Source organism: Oreochromis niloticus, linkage group LG22 (assembly GCF_001858045.2).
Source record: "Oreochromis niloticus isolate F11D_XX linkage group LG22, O_niloticus_UMD_NMBU, whole genome shotgun sequence".
Taxonomy (NCBI): Eukaryota; Metazoa; Chordata; class Actinopteri; order Cichliformes; family Cichlidae; genus Oreochromis; species Oreochromis niloticus.
Genome location: NC_031985.2, coordinates 36917410 through 36927931, shown reverse-complemented (window position 1 = coordinate 36927931; position 10522 = coordinate 36917410). Strand labels below are relative to the sequence as shown.

At 39.3% G+C, this 10522-nt stretch overlaps 2 protein-coding genes across 2 annotated transcripts in view; one reads left to right on the top strand and one right to left on the bottom strand.

Annotated features, from left to right (window-relative positions):
- Nucleotides 1–233, bottom strand: part of umad1 (UBAP1-MVB12-associated (UMA) domain containing 1) — a 12949-nt gene extending 12716 nt beyond the window's left edge. Inside the window, exon 1 of the mRNA XM_013267548.3 lies at nt 96–233. The gene's annotated coding sequence lies outside the window, so the exon portion shown is untranslated. The remainder of the gene's footprint in view (nt 1–95) is intronic.
- Nucleotides 234–349: 116 nt separating this feature from the next.
- On the top strand, nt 350–8446 carry rpa3 (replication protein A3). The gene is made up of 4 exons (XM_003459946.4): nt 350–517; nt 651–725; nt 8075–8186; nt 8267–8446. Exons 1-4 carry the CDS (start codon nt 419–421, stop codon nt 8347–8349), a joined length of 369 nt encoding a protein of 122 aa, XP_003459994.1. The 5' UTR covers nt 350–418; the 3' UTR covers nt 8350–8446.
- The last annotated feature ends 2076 nt before the right edge of the window (nt 8447–10522 follow it).

The following is a 10522-nucleotide window of genomic DNA, read 5'->3' as shown; positions in this document are numbered from 1 at the left end:
TACCTTCGTTCAGCATTACAAAAAATATCAGAATATTCTACCATATTTTCGCCCTTTAGGATCACCCGAGTTATTATGACGGTGATTTCACTTACCTTAATGCGGTCCTTGTCCACGTAGAAATTATCAGTGTTCTTTTTTTGTAAAATTCGTGCTGTCAGCAATAAGTAGCGGAATGGTTCGTTGTCGTTTCCGCGGAAGAAAATGTTAGAGCACAACGGATATGGCTTGGAAAAATGAGAGGCGCTTGTTTTGTATTCCCCTTTGGCCGTCATTTCAAGTGCCGCGTTTTTTCATCTAAATGTGTGCAAGCCGCCCGCCTGAGCTCCGCCTCTGTACAAAAGCTCAGGACTACACGTTTCCCGCGCTGTGTTGCGCTGTCGAAGGTCCAGGAACGTGAAAGAAGCTAACTGTAAAGATGGCAAGTCTACTGGACGCTTCTAAACCAAGAATAAACTGCTCTATGCTGTCACAGCACATTGGCAGAGGTGTCTGCTTTGTTGGGCGCGTTGAAAAGGTGGGTTTTGGCTAGTGCTAGTTAAACTATTTTAACAATTATAAATATGGATTAACCTACACCTGCAAATATGCACTGGCACACACTGTTAACAGCAAGGACATGAAGTATTAGTTTTGCTTTTCTTGACCAGGTTCACCCAACAGGAAAAACGTTCAGTGTGTCTGATGGAGAAGGAAAGAGCGCTACGGTAGAATTGAACGAACCTGTGAGTACTGCTATAATTTATGGTATCAGTTTGCCTACACGTTTCAGGGTGAGGGGTGGTGGTGGTACGAAGTACGTGGTACAACCGGTCTGTGGACAACTGTTGTTTGCTTATACCGTTGTTGTTGGTCATATTCTCTGCATTGGAGCTTCGCTCGCCGCCGCAACCTCATCACACAGTCACTTCTATTTATGCCCGCCCGCACAGGGAGCCGCTGCAGTATTCTGAACGACGTGTCGGATACAGTGTTGCCAACTCCTGAGTAAGGAAAATCGCTATTGGTTGTCCTAAAAGTCGCTAGAAGTCGCTAAATGACGTCATCGCCTAATTTGCATAATTGGTCATTCTAATGTAATTACTTGTTGGAGAGAGAAATAACATCGTGGAAGAGACATAAAGTGAGTAAAACAACGTCCTAAATGCATTTAGAGTTTATTTAGAACTACAAATTAAATTTATTTTAGCAATTATTGTTTTTTAATGTCACAATTCCAATCCTGATCCTTTATCCAGGCTTCGACCGGCAAAAGTGACCCGAAATAGGCACTCTGGTGGAGTTACTTTCTGTGTGTGTGTTTATAAGTAGTTTTAAACCTTGTGATCCACAAAACAACATAACAGTAAAAGAATAACTGACTGCGTTACAGTCAGTGCAGGAGCAGCGGCTTCGCTCATGCGCGGTTCATTTGCAGTTTGGACGCATAGGTGTGAACATCTCCTGCCCTGATAGCAGGTGGGGAGGACTATCCTCCACCCGTGAGCGCTTTGGAACGGGCGAGGTGCCCGCGGCAGCACCCGCTGCTTGTTGAGAGTAAAAGCGATACGGGCTTTCACGTCAAAAGTCGTCATAAATAACAATAACACCAGAAAAAGTCGCCAGATTTGTCGCTAGTCGCTTTTTAGGAAAAAAGTCGCTAAGGGGGTCTGAAAACTCGCTAAATATAGCGACAAAGTCGCTAAGTTGGCAACACTGGTCGGATAAGCTCAACTGTACAACTATGACTGTAATTATGAGGGGAGATTTCAGTGTTAATGATAAATTCCTAGTTAGATTTCCTCCCAAATACAGCAATCATAACTTTATTCTGTCATAGTTATGTAGTTCTCCCAATTTATTAGACCATTGGAGTCTAATGTCCAGATACAAAGAAATATCTTGCTTCAAAGTGGACGTAAAACATTACATATATAAAGACCAGCTCCAAAAGCTGATATAGATGTAACGCTGTCTGTGAAGCTGGATTTAAGAAATATGTGCTTTAAGTTTTTTGGGACATGTTTAACAGCAGTTTGTGTCAGTACAGAACGTGACGTCACCAGCTTCTTGGTTGGCTGGTTGCAGCTGATAGACTTGCATTTTTTTATGTTAGCAAACTAATAAGAGAACCAATAACTCAGTGGAGTATAAGGAGACTAAAACTAAAAATCAGTCACTTTTGTACTGGCCCTGGCTGAAACAAGCAGTTTTATGTTAACAAATCAAGGATATACTGTCCACTTTCACTCTTTCCTGTAAGCACAATCAAAAACCCTGACATCCATCAGCATGTCTGGAGAGGGGGAAAAAAATCTCCACATGACACTCTCCTTCACTTACATTTGGGTTTCGCTTTCCCTCACTTCTAATATGAAGTAATTATGTCAGTGAGATGGTGTGAGGAGGAAAAAGAAGTCTTTAAAAAGTGTGGCATCTCTTCCATACTTTTTTGGTTGTTTGGTTGTTTTTTTCTCCCCCCTTCGCACACATCATTCTATTTTCCCCGCAGATGTGCTGATGGGATTCTATTTTATTGCATAAAATGGCACTACTGTATTTTTCGGATCATAAGGTGCACCGGATTATAAGGCGCATTAAGCAAAACAAAACAGTCAGATAAGTCAAACTTTACTCAACTCATTCTTCTTGCTTCCTCCATTGAGGAAGCAAGAAGAATGAGTTGAGTACCAGTGATTCATTAATGCTGAATTCTCTCGCAGCTGCTCTATTCCCGTGTCGTTGCAGTATATTAATGACTAACCTCGTATTGTCGATGGATTATCTCCATTGTTCTCCTTGCTCAAGTTTGGTCCGTTTACAGCATCCTGCCATGCGATTGCATTTGTCCCTAACCTATCGGGAACGCTCACGTTAACTTTTATCGAGTGGAAAAAAGTTAGCGTTCATCCTCCAGCTTCACTGTGTTTATGTTATGCTAACATAGCTGTGTCGCTAGTGATCATGTAGCACATCAAATACCAGCTAGCCCAACTATCTTGTTTAGATGGAAACTAGTGAGCTAACGTCCTGCTAACTTCTAACCCTGTTAAATTTAATAAATCCTGTCTTCATGGATGCCTGGATGTTAAACTTAATTGCTACATCTGGTAAAGCAGCAATGCTGATCATTTTATTAAAGATGAAAGAGTTCAGACAGTTTTTAACTCTCAGTGGTGCCGCAGTGTTCGTTTTACTTTGGGACCTGAAGCGGACGGAATTTTGGACCCAGATTACTCTGCGATGCTCCTGACTACGGTAGCCATAATGCTCCGACAATCCATCAATCCATCAGCGGCTTCGTAGCTTAGCAAAGTCATACTAAAACATTTTTTGACAGATTTTTTTTAAGCGCAGTGTACCACATAAAATCAGTTCGAGGCCAGTGAGCACAACCAGAATTCATACATAAGGTGCACTGGATTATAAGGCGCTCTGTTGATTTTTGAGAAAATTAAAGGATTTTAACTGCGCCTTATAGTGCGGAAAATACGGTAATTAGGGTTAGGCGATAAGAGGAAAATCTAGTATCACAATCTGAATGAATGGAAATGTTTTATTTTAACCATTTTTTAACAATCATTTGCACACCAAGGTTTTGCACAAATAACAATATTGTCACAGTATGTTTCTTTCTGTGGTCAACACTACACATTTAATCAGTGATGGGAATAACACCGTTAAAAGTAACGGCGTTACTTTTTTTTTCAGTAACGAGTAATCTAACTAATTACTATTTCTATTGTTACAACACCGTTACCAACAAGAACATGTGGGGCGGATGTGTTACTATTTTTCAACACACAGACAGTTGAAGCTGTCTTCTTCTTAAGGGGTGCTGCTGATTGGCTGAAGAAGAATAAAGTAGTCGTGGTAAACCAATCACATGACCAATTTAAGACAAAGCAACAAGGTGATATATTAGGGCTGGGCGATATATCGAGTTTTTTTTAAAAATATCGATATATTTTTATACGAGATATAAGATGTGACAATATCCTTTATATCGATATAGTATATGTTACGTTATAATTATACTTGTGGAGCTGCAAGTTTGCCTGTCTTTCGTCCACTTTTGTCTCTACGCAACGTTACACGGCCTCGCCTCTCTCCTTCACTGAACACAACTCCCCCTCCTCCCCCATCGCTTCACCTGCAGGCAGCGACAAGATGGACACGGCAAATCTCCGTTAATGAGTTACTGGGCATCGCCCCGTGCGTGGGGCTGGACGCCGTCAACGTGTTAACGAGCTAACCGCGCTAATGAGCTAACCACGCTAACGCTATGCAGCCCACAGGCTGGGCTGCACAGCCTAAAATCCTTTCATTTTCTCAAAAGTTGACAGTGCGCCTTATCTATGAATTCTGGTTGTGCTTGATGACCGCGAACCGATTTTATGTGGTACACGGCGCTCAGCAATACGTCAAAAAATGTTTTAGTACGACTTTGGTAAGCTACGGAGCTGCACTGCTCGATGGATTGTCGGAGCATTACGGCTACTGAGGAGGCTCGCGGAGTAATACGTACTGTGCTTCAACGTAATATTACAGTACTGTGTGTATATAAGGACCATAAATGGCACCTGTTCAGAGACATGGTTACGAAGCGGATTTGGAAACTCAAGGCTGTCAGTCACGCAGTAGAACTTGGGAACAGAGCAGCTGTGAAATCTGTCTTTGTTATTATGCTCAGCGTCTGTTAGTTTACATTTTGACTGCACAATTGTGAGCTCTTTGTTATGCACAAAAACAACATTGTTTTATTTTATTTATGGAGCATTATTATTTAATAAATGCTCATAATTTGAGTAATTTTTTCATGTACATATACGCTGTATGTTAATAAAAGTGCCTGTGTGACATCTGGGACACAGCTTTGACTAAGAACTCTCTTTTTGTTCTTACTTTATGGCTTTAAAAAAAAAAATCGAGATATATATCTTATATCGTCATCCAGCTAAAAAATATCGAGATATGAATTTTGGGTCATATCGCCCAGCCCTATGATATATATTATTTTTTTAAATTGTGTTGATAGGCCACGTAAAACCAGAGTCATGAGAAGAAAAAAAAAAATATGCGCAGTGTTTTTTCCTGAATACTATCGTCACGTTTACTGTCTAAGGAAAACCGCTAGCAAGCACTCTCTGCTAATGACCCAAAAAAAAAGAAACCAAAACAAAAAATACCTTTTTTCCTATTGGTGGAAAAATCTACCACGTTGACCAAAATGATATGGCAACATGGCATGTGGTTGTTTAGGAATAGGGGGAAGTTTTAGGAGTGACAGTGAGAGAGAGCGAGTTTTGAGATGTGAGAGATTTGTGACATTTAGCGTGTTTGGAGTGTGCTGTCTTGTGTAGTTAGTGTGTAGTAGGGCTGCCACGATTAGTCGACTATCAAAATCGTCAACGACTAATTTAATAGTCGACGCGTTGTATTGAAGCATTCTAAGATCCTGAAAGACGCGGGAATAAGGAGTAGGATTTAAGAGTGTAATAACGGACTGAAACAGAAGATGGCAGCACTGCATGTACAAGGATGCCAGCTGCTGTTAAACGCCGAAGAAGAAGCAGTCTCTGGTATCGGAGCTGTGTCCAAATTTGGGGCCACATCCGGTAGAGTCGGCATTTGTAGGCCGATTACGTTACAGCGACACAACGAAGGCTGTCCAAATTCAAAGACTCCTCCAACTGCAGCCGACAAATGCGTCCTTTATTTCCCCAGATTTGAAGGATGGGTCGGGCGTATCCTTTGTGGCCGAACCCATCCCAGAATTCATAGCGCAGCCCAGCCAATTCCAGTTTTCAACAATGGCGGCAGGTACTTAGTTTTAATATTACGCTTATTACTCTTTCTTGGACACAAAATACATTTTTAACATATTTTCAGGCGAGAAGGTAGCTGTGTAACCTTCAAATATCTTCTCGGTTTATCAAGACATCACATATTTGTAAAAGTGTTCCGACGTTTTCGGAGACGTCTGTTACCCACCAGCTCGATAGCTAGCGGGGGGTTCAAGGCTCACTAGAGCCGGCGAGAACAGCGAACTCCCTGCACATCATTTTCAGATCCCCGCAATCTTTTCCTACTCAGGTTAAACATGATATATAAGTCACTTTGATAACTTTAAAATGTTATTGTTTGACTTTTTTCAGTGTTTTATTTGTTCCTGAGTAAATCGGTTTGGCTGAGATTAAAGTTAGTTTTTACACAGGTGAATAAACGTCAAACATTAAACTGATTAAACAGAAGTGTGAGATGGTCGAGAATATACTCCGGTGTCCTGTTATATTTTAGGGAGCAAAGAGCAGATGACTGAGTTTGTTAAACCACCAAGACAATCTGCAAATTTCATTAAAAGTTTAATAAACTATCATCTTGATTTTATTTTTAGTTAGCTCATACCTTAAACACTTCAAGCTGTAAGCTAATGATAGTTATATAAGAGCAGATGCATGCTGGTGCAGTAAGCTGTACGTTTTACGTCCAATGGACGTATGATCTGATTAGTTGACTTATCGCAAAAATAATCGTTGACTAGTCGACTATCAAAATAATCGTTTGTGGCAGCCCTAGTGTGTAGTATAGTGGATAGCTTTGTTGTGTGTCAGAACATTGAGGCGACTGCTGAATGTCACAGTTGCCACCAAAAACTACCAAATGCAGATTACAGTGTAAACACTGTCTCCAGGTGGAAAACAGGAGGAGTGATACACCTCCTGCTGTCAGGCTTGCAGGTATCAGGCTTGTGATGTTCTCCTTTATCTTATAGTGGATAGAAATTATATTTTGAAGAGGCACCAATAATTTGTGTCCCATCTTATTTGATGCAGAACACCTGATTGTTCTGAATAGTTTGAAATGGTTATTAAAAAAACACATTGGCTGCATTTTTAGCAAAATAGCTGCATTTAACTTTGTTGTTTGCAAAAACTGTGCATAGGTTTTTAAAATGTACAATTTCTGTTTGCATTTCAAGTTGTGAAAATGATTTGTTAAATAGTAAAGAACATAACTTTTTTCTACTCGGATTTTATGTTTTTAAGTCTGATTTTTAGATTAATGTGTTAATACAGTATGCCAAAATGGAAAAACTAACTGTAAATTCAGATGTGAGGTTGTGCTGAAAGGAATGATACCAAACAAGGCAAGATAAACAGTTTTTAAAGGTGAAATTTAGAGGTAAAATGAAAAGTAGTCAAAAACAGCCAATTATACCCTGGACCCCAGAGGGTTAAACATTTTTTTTTTTTTTTTTTAAAGTAAAGCAATAGTTACTTTTCCAAGTAATTAGTTACTTTTAGAATATAGTAACAGAGTTACTAATTCAGTTACTTTTTTGAAGAAGTAACTAGTAACTATAATTACCTTTTCAAAGTAACTTGCCCAACACTGCATTTAACAAACAAAGAGCATATCAATTAAAAAAAAGCAAGAATTCACGAGACAAAATAAAAGAACTGAAATTAAAAAAGGGTGCTCTTTTGCGCTTATAACATATAAAAATTGAAACAAACAAACAAACAAACAAATCACTTAAGATACATCAAGTATATTCGATATATCCGCCCACCCGTAGTTGGTTGCAGTAGATAGACTTCCATTAGTTTATGTTAGCTAACTAATAAGAGAACTCAGTGGAGTCAAGGAGGCTAAAACAAAAAAACCGTCTTCAGGGGTCACTTTGGGCTGCCCATGGCTGCAACGATGAGTTTTATGTCAAGAAACCTACACTAACAGGGGAAAAAAGTATGTCCTATTTCAGGCAAGAATGAAATTCAATTAGAGCATTAAGGATTAAGAGGTTTAAGGATTAATGGACAAATGAGTACAGACCAAGCCTTAATTGCTAAAGATGTAGTTTTGCTTTACTATATTAATCTGCCTACATCTAAATTTAAAAAAAAAAAGAGTATATTAAAATATAAATAAATTTAACTGAATTGAAAGGCTTGAGCAGAGATTGTTAACTTTTAATAAACACAGGGGGGATTAAAATATTAATGCAAAATGAAGGTGGAGTGTGAGCAAAATGGCTGGTTAAAATAATTTCATTCAGAAACTTTCAATAACTATCTGGTTCTTTTCTTAGCTTGAAGAAGAGCTGAGTGGCATTGTGGAGGTCATTGGTATGGTGTCCAGCAAAGGAGTAATAACCAGCACCACATACAACATCCTTCGAGAGGACAAAGGCATTCCCTTTGGTACGTCTCTCTAGACTGATTGAGTAAAGCTTTGTTCCTGATCTGTGACTTGCAGTGTGCTGTGTCTGTTTATGCCACAGATTTGGAGCTGTACAATGAAGCCCTGAAGGTCATTCACGACTTCCCTCAGTACTACCCGTTTGAAGTGGCTGCAAGTGGATGAAGATTGGCTTCATCATTTTTGTGTCTCACTTTACATGTTGGGGAGAACAGTGTGGTACAAAATATTTGCATTAAAATGAAAACCTTTGTTAATCACATGTCATTGAAGGTTCTTTTTTCTGCTTCTTTTATGATAAACTGTAAAATAAGTGGGTAATACTTTGTGTGCTCAAATATAAACAAATTTAAAAGACACAATAGAGTGACAGCAACAGCAGAATTTCAAGTCCACGGTGGCACAGACTGGAATTTACGACACTGACACTTGAATGGGGGAAGTGTTAAGTTATTCAGCCGGCTAATTTTACTCTTGTCAGTTTCAGCTAGTTTCACATTACGTTTAGCTGAGCTTTCAAATCAATCGGAGAGTAGAATACGTTACGCTTCATAATTCATTTGTAATACATTTTCTTGGCAGCACAAGAACTAAGAGTCATGAAAAAGTTAAATGTAGAGACAAAATATAGAAGCTGAATGGCTTAACAAACCCAGTGGCTAACAGGAAAAGAAATTGCGTCGAGGTAATTTTATTGGAAAGGAGGAGTGGAATAGCCATTTTAAATGTTTTGCTGCTGCGATACATTTAGTCTCAGTTTTAGCAAAGTTCTGTAATGCTCCACTTTCCTTATTACTAAAATTACTGTTGTAACAAATTTCCAAAAGCTAGGATAAATATTTTTTTTGCCTTCCTTCTACACTCCCTCCCCCCCAACAGCAGCCAAAAACGGTAAACAATTCTGTTATGAGCGTAATTGGCAGCAGAGGACAGTATAATCAGAGAATTTTCCCTTAACAGAGAAGTGTTATAGAGGCATGGGCTAAAAGTACCTAAAAATAATTGGTTCTGTTATGTTGAAAAATATGTTTTGGGTGCAACAAATGATGAGAGCATAGAAACTAAATTGAAGACCTGTAATATAAACACATATTGGTTGTTTGGGTGCAAAACAACTGTTCTCTGAACATTTCTAAAAATAATGGATTGCATTTATATAGCGCTTTTCGAGGCCCTCAAAGCGCTTTACAATTCCACTATTCATTCACTCTCACATTCACACACTGGTGGAGGCAAGTCACAGTTGCAGCCACAGCTGCCCTGGGGCAGACTGACAGAAGCGAGGCTGTCATATCGCGCCATCGGCCCCTCTGGCCAACACCAGTAGGCGGTAGGTGAAGTGTCTTGCCCAAGGACACAACGACCAAGACAGACAGAGGGCACCTTTCTAAAACCCAAGATCACCTTACATAGAGAAAAAGATATCAATAAAACTATATTAAAATACAAAAAACAACAAATAAAAAAAAAAAACAAAAAACAAATAAACAAGATTTGACAGCAAGTAAGGTCTGTATTAAAGCAAGTAGGCCAGTTTAAACAGGTAGGTTTTGAGCTGTGACTTAAAAGGGAAATCTATATTTATACCTATATTTATATAAGAGTGTGTGTGTGTGTGTGTGTGTGTGTGTGTGTATATATATATATATATATATATATATATACATACATACATACATACAGAACTTTCCCACATTTTGTCACATTACAGCCACAAACATGAATCAATTTTATTGGAATTCCATGTGAAAGACCAATACAAAGTGGTGTACACTTGAGAAGTGGAATGAAAATCATACATGATTCCAAACATTTTTTACAAATAAATAACTGAAAAGTGGGGTGTGCGTAATTATTCAGCCCCCTTTGGTCTGAGTGCAGTCAGTTGCCCATAGACATTGCCTGATGAGTGCTAATGACTAAATAGAATGCACCTGTGTCTAATCTAATGTCAGTACAAATACAGCTGCTCTGTGACAGACTCAGAGTATGGCTGTGTCCGAATTCAGGGGAAGGATGCTTAAAATGCCATATTTGGAGGCAATGACGTCACAGCGACGCGACGAGGACTGTCCGAATTCAAAGAGCACTCAAAATGTGGCGACAAATGTGTCCTACTTTTCCACGAATTTGAGGGTTAGTTGTGTCCGAATTCAGGGGAAGGATGCGCCAGTGACATATTTGGAGGCAATGACGTCACGGCGATGCGCCGAAGGCTGTCCGAATTCAAAGAGTGCTCAAAATGTGGCGACAAATGCGTCCTACTTTGCCCTGAATTCTAAGGATGGTCCGATGTATCCTTCATGTCCTACTATATCCCAGGATTCATTGCGGGTCA